Raw genomic sequence first — 12371 nt, forward strand, 5'->3', positions numbered from 1 at the left:
GCTCTGGATTTTGGTTGTTCTAGGTCAATCCTCTCTGCAAGAAAAGCTGTGGCTTCATTTTTTTTGTTGTTGTTGGTGGTGGTTTTGGTCACTTTTTGGTGGAAGCACCAGGTCTGTGGGGGAACTGGGCTTTTCTCTGGCAAAAATCCCAGTCACTGTAATCACTCATGTTGAAGCCAAACTGAATTGTGGGTGCGGAACTTACGCATGGCTGAGATTCAGGAACGTCTCTGGTGAAGCTCACAAGACTCAGCAAGGCTTAGTCATTGGGCTGACAGCACCAATTTTCACAAGTATGGACAGAATCATGTAGCAGAACTCTGTGACATCATTTAATAATTTGCTGTCTTAAATGACACTGGATAATTACATGTAAAGGCACTGGCAATGGCATCACTGCTACTTCTTTGTTATTAGTATTGTTGATCAGGAATTTGTTAATTATATTAACGTGGTGGTGCTGGGGGTGAGCCTGCTGTTGGGTGAAGAAAAACTTCTTGTAAACAAGGCTCCCCTCTGGAAGAGCGGCGCAACGCGAACACACGGGGCCCGCTGCCACACATTATCCACCTTCTGCCGCCCGGCCGGACCGGGAGCTCCCCCCGGCCAACTGGTACAGCCGCCAGAGCCCTAACCCCCCCGCGGCGCCCGGTGGCTCTGGCCGCCGGGCCAGCGCACAAGGGGTGGTGGAGGCGGAGCGGCGCATGCGCAGAAACGCGTGTGGGGGTTGCGCTGCTGAGGGTGGTTATTGTGGGAAGTGCGGCGGCTTGGGCCGGGCCGGGCCGGCGCTCCCGGGAGGCCGGCTTGCCGCTCGGGGCAGTCCCGGAGCCGGGAACGGCCGACACCCGATCTCGGGCAGCGCTGCGGATGAGGAACGGTGGGTGTGCGCGAGGGCTGTGCGTCTGGGCTGGTACCCCAGGTCTGCGTGAGGGGCTCTTCGGCGTCGGGCGGCTGGGACGGGGTTGTGGCGGCGTTTGCGTGGCGACTGAGGTGCTGCTGCTACTGCCGTGCTGCAGCTGGGCTTGCCCCGGTGGATCGTGCTGTTCAGGGCCTGCGCCTGCCATCGGACTAGTGTGTTTTACTCTGTTTTTTTCTCCGGAGATATGGGGGAGGAGGGAGCTTGCTGGGACTCTACCTTCGAGCCGCTCTAGTCTGATGTGAGGCTCTGGGGCGGGTGTGGGGTCCTTGGACAGAAGCTGCTAGCCAACTCCCCTGTCTTGGAGAGGGGCATCTGCTAGTACAGGGCCCTACAGGCTGTGGGTTGATGGTGGCGTTTGCTGCATGGTGCAGCAAGGCTGGGGCATCTCACCAGGGGATCTGAACTCGGTGGTCGCTGTGGGTTTTTCCTCTAGCTCCTACCAAACTCCCAAATGCGTTGGAGTTTGGAGCGTTTAGAGGCTGCAGTGGGTCTGTTACGTGGCTTTTCCCTCCCCATAAATCCTTGTTTTTTTGAACTACAGTGTATTAAAGAAGTTTCAGGTAACTTAAGGCACTTATTGCTGGGTTGTTCAGTTAATGACACTAATGTTGTTAATAATACACATTAATGTTGCTTGTCTGCATTCCATACTCTTGCATTTTTTAAATACGTTTTCTGTTGGAAAGTGGTTTAATGTTCAGAGACTGATTGGAAAGTCTTGTTTTGAGGTGTGATCCTGAAAGCCCTTTTCTATGTACGTGGTCCTGCTCACTGGATTAAGTTTTTTAGTTTTATATCCTAGGTCTGTATCTGTATCTGCACCCAAAGCCATAGGAAGTGGTGGAAAGTCAGTAAGAGAAAAGCAGGGGAGGAGAATAATAGCATAGGTGAATAACTGCACATTCTTGTTGAAGTAAAAGTTCCATTCCATAAGTAAGAAAAACAGGGCTTGCTTCTTTGTATTTTCTCTTCCTCTTTCTTGCCTTCCTAATTTGCCCTCCTCCGTTTTTGTCTCAGTGCACTACTTTGGACTAATACAGATTTTGCAGGCCTGTTGTTAAACACACTTAAGTTTTTGTTTGTTTGTTTTGTCAGTCTGCCTGTCTTTGGGATGAATGTGCCTAGTGCAACAGGACTAAAGTTGTAACTGCAGTAGAAGTGAGTTCTCTATGGTTTAGAATGTATATATATGGATGACTTAGAAATTCACTTTTTTTTTTCCTTGTTCCAGATGGAAGAGTTCATGGTTTCTGATTTGCATGATAGCAGAGGCTGAATAGGCATAAAGGAGACTGTAGTGCGGGTGAGAAGTGTCAAGAAGAAATGAATCCTGCAAATGCTGATACGGTGTTTGGAACCACTTTTGAATGGGACTATCTCTTATGGGAAGTTCGTTTGACATTTTTAGCTGCTGGCTTTTTAATCTATTTGGGAGTATTCCTTCTGTCTCACTGGCTGTCTTCATGGATAAGTACCACTTATCATGCCTTGTATGCAAAGGAGAAGGTGTTTTGGAATATGGCAGTCACACGTGGTGTGTTCGGGCTTCAGAGTTGTGTTGCTGGGCTATGGGCTTTGCTTGTAGATCCTGTTTTTCATGCTGACAAAGTGTATTCACAGCAAAATTGGAGTTGGTTTAACTGTTTAATAGCTGCTGGATTTTTCTTGCTTGAAAATGTAGCTGTTCATGTGTCCAACATTATTTTTAGAACATTTGATGCATTCTTGGTAGCTCATCACTTGCTAGCTTTTGGTGGCTTGGCTGGTCTAGTGATTAATGTGAAATCTGGACATTATCTGCCTTTGATGGGAATGTTGCTGGAGATGAGTACTCCCTCAACATGCATTTCCTGGATGCTTTTGAAGGTAAGATCATGGTAATTTTGTTTGTAACAGTTTTCATGCATCTCACTTTTCATAGATAATCTGTGCAGTTTGTTTAGATAGCTTTTAAGTAAAACTGCATTAAGTAAAACAAAATACAAAATAAAACTGCATGGGGCCCATGTTACTGTGATACCTTCCATGTGTCAACATGATATTTCTGTAGTCCTTCATACAGGTTTTTGTGTGATAACGTGTGCATGTGGATAGTGAGATGGTATAGATCTATTCTGAGTTTGGGGTGTGGTGTGCATGTGGAGTATCATAGCTCTTAATGGAAAAATGCCTGAGAGCATGTGTTCATGAAAGCTGGGTATTTGCATTAGTTTTAGAGATTCCTCAGTTCACTATCTTGAAGTAACAATCTCACTTCTGCATACTTTCTGTTCTTGTTTTTCTAGGCTGGCTGTGCTAACACCTTTTTCTGGAAAGCAAACCAGTGGGTGATGATCCACCTGTTTCACTGCCGCATGATTCTTACTTACCACATGTGGTGGGTGTGTATTTTCAATTGGAATTCTGTGGTAGAAAATCTGGGACTTCTTCATTTTATTGTTCTATTCTCGGGATTATTTGCCGTTACACTAATACTTAACCCATACTGGACATACAAAAAAACTCAGCAACTTCTGAACCCAACTGACTGGAATTTTGAAAATAAAGCAGTGGAAAACGGAAAAGTAAATGGTGAAACACATCAAAAGAAGAAGATGTAAAACTGGAACAGCTGTTTCCTTATAGAGTGGCAAAAGAATACAATGCAGAATAATTCTTTGCCTGTGAAATAGAAGCTTTTGCATGAAGCTCATTAACACAGTGATTCCTTGCTGGTAGGATTCTGTGTGCACCAGAAGTATTTTAATGCATTTTTTCTGTTTCATATGTGCATACACATAAGCTAGTCAACCTCTTAAGATATACACCAACAATTTTGTCAGGTTGGACAATATTTGATGATCTAGTAGCAATGTGCTCTCTGATGGCATCCTTTGTCCTAGTGCTTCCAAGTGGCTTTACAGTTAATTTGTCTATTAAGCTCAGCTTGAATCAAGTTTAGCTTGAATCCTATTTCATACATGTCAGAGATACTGTTACTGGAAGTTATGTTGTTTATTAAAATCAATTATGATGTGAGTTAGGTATTCATGGGTACCTATTTCCTGTGTGCCATTTAGTCATTCCAAGTGGCTGAATTGGTTGGTGGTAGAATGCAGTCACAGCTGGGGTGCAGGCATTTATTATGCTGGTGGTCTAGCCGGGTGATCATAGTGGTCCCTTCTGGACTTGAAGTCCATAAAATACAAAAGACAACAACAGAATATTTGTCTCCCTTTCTGTGCTTGAAAAGATTGCTGGTTGTTTAGTAAAATTATTTTCCTTGTAGGTCCCATGTGAGGGGTCATGTAATTAGTTCTGTTAGTGCTTCTGTTGTGGTTCCTCTTATTTTTTGAGATTTTCGTAGTTATAGAGGGTTTTAGAACCTGAGGGGGCTCCTCTGTGGAGGAAAGCCTGTATTGCCTCCTTTTAAGAGTTCAGTTCTTCTACTCTTTTTTTTTTATTATTTTACTTCAAAGAGCATACAAAGTGACAGTAACAATCCTTTGCACTTTATCTTTTAAATCACTAAAGCTTTCCTTGACCTAAGGAATAGGGTTGCTTTTCAGATATGGACTTGGCAAATTGTGGTTGAGTGCTCTCCCACTCACAGCGTTTCTCTGATGGTTCCAGGGTGAAGTGTTGGACCTCAGGTAAAGGTCTAATGATCACGACAGAAGACAGTGACGCCTAGTGGCAGGACAGTGACGAGGATATTAAGTAATTTTGTGCACTAAGCTATCGTTTGAAACTTTGTTTTATAGTGTGGTGTGACTGCTACAAATGTTTTTTCCAAATATTTTCTTATTGACTGGGCAAGCCCGAACTATGAAGAATTTTAGGTCAAGGCATATGTTAGAGGCTTTATGTGCTGATCTGTGGTGGAGCACACTTTAAACATGTAAGGGAAGCACTGTTTAGTGTAAACAGCACCCTGTTGTTAATTTTTGGTGGAAATGTCCTTGATTTGGTTTTGAGTGAAAGGAGGAAACTAGTGGTCAGGTTGCTGTGTTCCCTTATTTACTTCATGTGAGCACAGTGTTGAAGAGCTGCTCTATGAGGGAGAGGAAACTTCTCACTATTAAGTCACAAATATAAGGCTAGATGTTGTTGATAATGATGAAGTGGTGAATGTCTGAAACTGACCATTCAGAACCAGGCTAGTAATTTTGCACAGCAACCCTGTCTGTTGTTCTGTTGATACTCAATAAAGAAAGCTATATTTGTGCTGCCTTCTTCTAAGCAGACCAGAAGGGAAGTGGAGGTGAGAGGAGCAAGTGGCTTTGTGGCACTTAGTTGCTGGCAGGGTTTAAACCACAATACAGGATTTTGGCACTATAGCCTATATAAATGCCATTCTATAGAGAAAAGGGTTCTCTAAAGCTTAGAACTATGTGCTTCTCTCGAGGAGTTGTGTGTGGGAGAGTAATGTTGAATGTGCTTTAGAAGAAGTCAGGGGCTGAATTCCTTGGGAACAATTGAAATATGTGATCCAGATACATGCCTTGCAGAATCCAAATGTCACTTGCAGGAGTTCCAGATGAGAAGTCAGGGGTTAAGTCACCAGGTATCAAAATACTTAAAACTGGAAGGTTTGGATTCAGTAAAATTAGGTGGTGTGGTTTAAGCTGAACCCAGGACACTTAAGTAACAATTATGAAAATTTCAGCTATGGAATTCTGAAGAATCCTAGCAGAAAATGAAAGCATTAAAAGAAAAGTAAGTTTTGGCCAAGTATGTGATTCTTATAGCGGCTGGCTGAAAGAGGCAAGGTTTCTATGTGCTAAGATAAGAGAATATGGAGGGGTGGGGTTAGTAGTGAATTTGGGAATTAAAATTGAAATTCACTGTGGTCCAAGTAGCACCAGGCTTCTAAAGTTTAGTACTTTGTTTTATCAATTTTTGTAGTGTTATGTGGATTTTAAATATCTCATTAAAAGTGTTTTTTATTATAATAAGGAAGTCTGGTTAGTATGCATCTTAGCAAGATTTCTTTTCATGCAAAGACTGTTATGGTATATCTCAAATCTTTTACATGTCTCAACTATGTAATTAATACCCCAGATCACCTGTTAACTTAAACATTGCTAGATCTACTAGAAAAAGGGAGATATGCAATAAAGCAAATAACAGCACTCATTTTTGTTGGTTTGAGTGCACCTTTACAGTCCACCTAAAAATACAGGACATAAAATACAGACAACCTTTATTATTCTTCTTGGTAGCCTAGAGTTGGAGTTACCAGTTCTGATACACAGGGACTTTGATTATACATGAGTGTTTTCTTCCCTGCCTTTTGTTGCTCACTTTAAGGGGATTTTCTGATTTGTGATTGTGGATGATTGTCTCATTGCTCTGAAACACGACTCAAAAAGGTTCTCTAACTGAGGGGGTTGTCTTAATTACCTGTATAAATAAGTGCTGCTTTTCAACCTGAAAGTAGACTAGCCATAATTTGTTTATAAATTTTGTTAATGTGAAACTAACCCCAGTCCTGTTTGGCCTCTCTTGTAAGGCCTCATCTACAATCTGATATTGAAATATTCACACTTGGCTTCCATAGTGGCTGGATCAGGTCACAGGGTGTGCTGCTGCCATGATTTGGAAAAGTCTTGCATAATATCATTTTGGGTGAATTTTTTTGTTTGCCTAGGTGACTACTGGAGACCTCATCCTTTTTTTTTTTTTTTTTGAACAAGCTTATTTAAGGAGTCCTGTTTGTGTCAGCTTTCTGGCTGAAGCTTTTTAAAAAGCAAGATCAAACCCACAACACAGAATAAGCTGTGATGGGGGTGTTTGGCATTTGGGTTTTTCTGGGGGGATGTTTTTTGGGGGCTAATATTTTTGTTTGTATTTAAGAAAAATGCCTGATCTGAGACACCCTGGCCAGACATCTTGTTCTTACCATCTTCATACCTCATGCCTAAATCACAGTTTGTGCTTCCATTTGTGTCTTTAGTTGTTTTTTTTTCCAAAACCTGTCATCCTTCCACCAATCTTTCAGTAATATTTACTGTCACTTGTAGTACAGGTCATGATCTTGAAGCAGGCACGTTGCCACAGTGATATCTCTGTCTAATGGTTTTTAGCATGTACTGTTCTGCCCTTCTTCCAGTAAGTGCAGCGTCCAAGTCTTTCAGGTTTTCTTGCTTTTTCCTGGTAACACTGATTAAATATTGATGTTACATACAGTAATAAGACACCTTTCTTAACCTCAGGGAGACTCCCACTTAAAGTGAATTTAGAAGTATTAAGCAAATTCAAGTTTGCTCTTATATAATAAAATGTTTGTTAAATGGTACATCATCTTTACACTGTGTACATAAATAAAAGTATTTTATTGAATAATTGTCTCCTGAGTTTCACTTACTCATGAAAATAATGTCTATTTTTTACTTGCTATTTGCTACTTTAACAGTTTTGCAGTGCACACACTAAAACGATGACTTGTTTATTTTGAAGTATTCTTTTTAAACTTGTCAAAGGCTATATCATATCCATGTAAATAGCTATGAAACTTTGTAAACTTCAACATTTAATGTGTTACATGAACTTGTTTAGTTGCATGACTAGAAGCTGTGACGTGTAAGTATGTATTAAAAATGGTTAAAAAGAATCACTTGCAAATGATCTTTATGACTTGTTTCTTTAAAGTGTAGGTTCCATTGTTTTGTTATGCTCTAAGACACTTTACTTAGTACGACATGATACTGCATATTTTAGCATGGGCCACCTTAAATTAAAAACAACAAAGCCCACAAAGCAACAAAACAAAAACCCCAAACTTGTTTTATTGCTAAATAGCAAAATACAGTTTAAAACATTAAATGTATTTATTGTATGGTGCTTTGAAGGAATTAATTCCCGATGGTTTTTAGCATTAATGAGTTAAAGAAAAAAAAGCATTGTTACTGGCATTTTTAATTATTCTTCTGAGAATGTGTTGTGTAAGCAACTGACTGGAATGATTTTGGTAGCTGTTCCTGTAGTCAAGTCCCAAGATTAACTGATGTTCGTGTGTAAAGCTCCACTGTGGAATGTGTGTGGGTACAGACTGGAATGAGAAGAACAATGCATAGTAGTATTTGTATGAATAAAGTCCTTTTTTTTTTTTTTTGTAAATAATCTGTAAAAGGAATTTAAATATTACTGATGTTTTGCTAGTCATATGTTTTCAGTTAATAGGTAAATATATTTTGCTTAACAGCTCTTGCTGTATTCCCAGAAAAGCACACTTACACAGGCAAGGTTATTCAGCAATTACACTTTTTCAATCTCATATCATGGCACAGAACATAACTGATGGTCAGTAAAGTAAATGATTCCTGTTTCTGTAGGTGTCCGCATCCAGATGGGTGTTGGAAGAGTCATCATATGCTTGGGATCTGATTGATGAATTAGCATGTTCTGCTAGCAGCGGTGCCACGGAGTAAAACCAAGTGTTCATCCAGCACATTGAGCCTTCCTCTTTCCCTTAAGTAAAACCATGCTGAGTGAGGTAGATTGATAAAGTGATACAGCGAATGTGTAAGGACATAATGGTATTCAAGGTTGCAGACAGGGATGTCTCCTCTTGAAAGGAGAAGGGCCTGTTCACATGTCCACAAAGAAAGCAAGGAAATTAATTGTGCTCTGTGTGTGTGTATGTTCTGATGAGTCAGCTGAGGTCACTCCTGAGTCCCTAAGGACATGACCTGAGGAGAAAGAGTGGAAATTTAATGCTAGCTTTATTAGATATACGATGCAGTACTTTGAAATACTTATTCTCCTCATGATTCTAGCTGCCTTTGCTCCTTTGAAGGCTTAGTTCATAGTAGAGGTCTGTATAAGCCCTCTGACACTGTTTTCACCAGTATGTTCTCTGTTTTACTATCAAGACTAGAGTGAGGACTTGCCTTGTCTTAGTACTGGTAGTTGATTGTGGCCGCTCCAGGTACTCACTCAGACTGACTTTTATATTGCCATATAGGTGTGCAGCTTCCCTCTCCTGCTTTACTATTTCTGCTGCCAAAACCAGATTACCATGTGGGCACTGCATGTTGTCACCAAAGCTGTGCTCCCTGAAGTTTAAGGATGGGGGTTGCACTGAGCAGTGGGGGAAGTACACCTGAGGAAGTGCTAGTTTTGTTGGAGGACTTTTGTTGACTTTCCTACATTTCTGTACCATGAAGTTCTGCTGTCAGGATCAGACAGTAAATCAAGGTGATCACTATAGTACCTTGAAAAATGAAGCCATGCAAGCTAACTACAGAAGTACAGAGAAGTGGCTTGCATAGAGTACACATGGCGCATCTGACAACAGCTTGATCATCTTGTCGGTTGTGTTTACGGGAAGAAAGTGTATTCTGGAAAGCAGCAGAAGCCTTACTTAGGAGTCACAGGATATAAATAAGAAAATTAGGATGCTTTGGGATGAGGTAGCTGAGATTATCATATTGTACAGTGCTGAGCAGGTTGCAGTTGGATATTCTATGAACATGTAGATTGTGAGATACTTTAATGCTTTTTTTGTCAGCAACTTATTGCTTTAAGAATCCCTGTGATACTGGTCAAGGAAAAGTTGGAGGACTGTTTTTAGGACATCAAAGTTCCCAAGCAGTGTATTGCCCAAGACTGAAGGAGCCAACAGTGTGTTCTAATTTATAATTTATTCTTGTATTATCATTGCCTTTTTATCTTACACAAATATATTTTTAGCCATGGAGTCTCTTTTGCATATTCATGAGTACAGATCTACCTGCTCTTTTATTTTTCTTATTTTCCTTTTATTTTCCTTTTTTATTATTATTTTCTTTTTATTATCTTAATACTTCTTATTTGCCTCTTTTCCTACTTGAATTCCTTTTCCTTAAGTATTGGTGGCTTAGAGTTGTACACAGTACTTCATATAAAGTCTTCTCAGAACCTTACTAGTACTTCTTTTCTGCCACTGGAAATAGCTCTGCCTCAGCCAAAGGCTGCATTTGTCTTTCACTGTTGCATGACCTTAATGAGTCATGGTCCAATTGCAGGGTATGGTTATGCCCCCCAGCTGAGGTGGTAGTACCCTGGGGGGGAAGCATGTGTAGAAAGAGCAAAACCATGACACAGGCAAAATGAGTAAGGAAAAAAGTGAAAGAATCAACTCTGCAGGCACTGGGGTAAGAGGAGAAAGAGGGAGAGGTAGTGCTCCAGGAGCCAGAGATGAAATTCCTCTGCCGTCTCTGGAGGAGCCCAGGAAGGAACAGGTTTATCCTGAAGGACTGCAGCCTGTGGGAAGGACCCATGCTGGAGTGGGGGAGGAATGTGGAGAGGAAGGAGTGCAGAGAGGAGCTGTTATGGACTAATCGCAGCACCGGTTCCCCATCCCACTGTTTCTCTTAGGGTGGGTGAGATAAAGCAGTTGGGAATGGAGGAGTCGAGTTGACCCTGGGACAAGTGTGTGTATGAGGTGTTTTTACTTTTGTCTTTATTTCTCGCCATACTACTCTAATTTTAATTGGCAATAAATGCAGTTTCCCCAAGTTGGGTCTGTTTGGCCCATGACAGTAGTTGCTAAGTGATCTCTCTGTCTTCATTTTGACCCATGAGCTTTCCATCTTATTTTCTCCCCCTGTCCTGTTAAGGGGAGCAAGTGAGAGAGTGGCTGGGTAGGAGTCCAGCTGCTGACCAAGGTCAACCCACCACAAGAGGTTGCGGCATCAGCTGTACTATTGCTCGTGTGCCACCCATGACAGCAAGGAACTGATGTGACACAAAGACTCTGGTGCTGAGGAATATTAAAATTTAGGAAAATTTGTTCCTAGTCTGCCTGAATTGGCAGTCTGAGAATTTGACTTGCAAAGGCTCCTCATAAGCAGAGACCTTTCAAAGGCGTTTGTGAAAGAAGTTCTAGTGCAGGTAAAACACCATAGTTTTATAAAACTCAGTTGTCAGGATAACCTATTCTAGTATGCTCAGAATTTACAAACCTTCCCAGTAGGGGTGCTGGTACTTCAGGGACACCTGGACAACAGACCAGCGGTGAGCACCTGATTAGAACATAAGTGAGCAATGCTTTTATGAAACCAAATGTTATTTTGATGTACTATTCTGAATTTAATAAAGCTGTGTTGTTTGTCTTTAAAAATATTTGTGAACATACATATATATATATAAAATTTAAAAAAGTATTGACACTCAGCCTCGTTTGGTCAGGGCAGTAGAGAGGATCTGTAACTTTATAAGGTTCCAGAATGACCTCAAGTTAAGCAAGGCTGTGGGATGTCCTGGGTTCAGTGGTTTCTGAAGGATTATGGTAAGCAGATGACATACTGGTTTTGTGGTGGGGGATAGTTGAGAACAGAAGAAGTAAGTTTGTTTGTTTGTTTGTTTGTTTGTTTTTATTTCTAGTGGATGAATGTAAACTCCCTAAGAGAAAATGCTGATTGTAAGGAGAAGGAAGAAATCAAGAAAATCAGGCTGAACTGGAGAACTTGGCAGCCTACATTTTAGTTGTCTTGTTCAGGTTTCATGCAGTGTTTTGGAAAGCAAGCCGTAGGAATGATGTATGTCCTTAGGTGTCATAAATTTCAGTTTATATTCAATCACCCCAATCTCCACAGAGATAGAAAAAAGGACTGTCTTTTTCACAGCAGTGTGTCACATGGGGCCAGAACACTGCTCAGTGTCTGTGGTGTCCTTAAGATGCCCAGAATACATGCCAGAGTTCTGTGACAGCTTGGAGATGGAAGATAGCTTTGCTGAAGCTGGAATGGGCTGTGCAGGGAAGCAGGCACTAGAACAGGTTCCCCAGGAAAGTTGTTGCTTGGCATGCTTGGAAGTGGTCAAGGCCAGGTTAGATGGGGCTTGGAGCAATTTGGTCTAGGGGTACCTATCCCTGCCCGGGGGGGGGGGTGTGGGTGGTGGAACTAGATGATCTTCAAGGTCCCATCCAACCCCCATGATTCCTTGATTCCATGAAACCCCAGTAAACACCAATGACAGTAAGTAAATTCTGGCAAGGTCTTGTATCACCAGTAAAATACATTTCAACATCATCTTCCTAGGACCTGGTTAGGAAAACTGTTAACCCTGGAGAGAGCCATTATCTGAACTCTGGATATCGACAAGTAATTATGAGTGGATAAATAATGAATTTCTGATTGCAACGATTAAGGTGTTAATTATGACTGCTGTTAGATGTTGCCTTAAAAAAACTGCAGGAAGAGTGCAAGTTATTTTGGAAGTTAGTTTTGCTTTTTTATGAGTTGATTTGCTATTGTTGGATTTGCCCAACAAGGTTTCCACAGGAACCTTCTATCGGAATTAGACGATATTTATGTATGATGACCAGAGTTGTTGTCAAAGATCAAAAGGATTCAGGAAAGAAATAAAGGAAGAATCTGAAGTTTCTCTAACAGTGAAAGATAATTATGAAAGAGAAAACCGAATGCACATGGATAATGAATTGGCTGCCAAAAGAAGAAGGATATTACTAGTAAGCTTTTAATTA

General features: G+C 41.1%; 1 protein-coding gene across 2 annotated transcripts; it reads left to right on the plus strand.

Moving 5' to 3' along the window:
* The first annotated feature begins 731 nt into the window (after nt 1-731).
* Nucleotides 732-7243, plus strand: CLN8 (CLN8 transmembrane ER and ERGIC protein). 2 transcript variants are annotated; one of them, XM_031052664.2, is made up of 3 exons: nt 732-877; nt 2151-2785; nt 3205-7243. In XM_031052664.2, the coding sequence occupies exons 2-3, from the start codon at nt 2243-2245 to the stop codon at nt 3517-3519; spliced, it is 858 nt and encodes a 285-aa protein (XP_030908524.2). In that variant the 5' UTR covers nt 732-877; nt 2151-2242; the 3' UTR covers nt 3520-7243. The 2 variants fall into 2 exon arrangements, with proteins under 2 accessions (XP_030908524.2, XP_033916544.1); XM_034060653.1 differs by lacking the exon at nt 732-877 and adding an exon at nt 933-1071.
* The last annotated feature ends 5128 nt before the right edge of the window (nt 7244-12371 follow it).

The sequence above is a fragment of the Melopsittacus undulatus genome, chromosome 3, assembly GCF_012275295.1.
Source record: "Melopsittacus undulatus isolate bMelUnd1 chromosome 3, bMelUnd1.mat.Z, whole genome shotgun sequence".
NCBI classification, from domain to species: domain Eukaryota; kingdom Metazoa; phylum Chordata; class Aves; order Psittaciformes; family Psittaculidae; genus Melopsittacus; species Melopsittacus undulatus.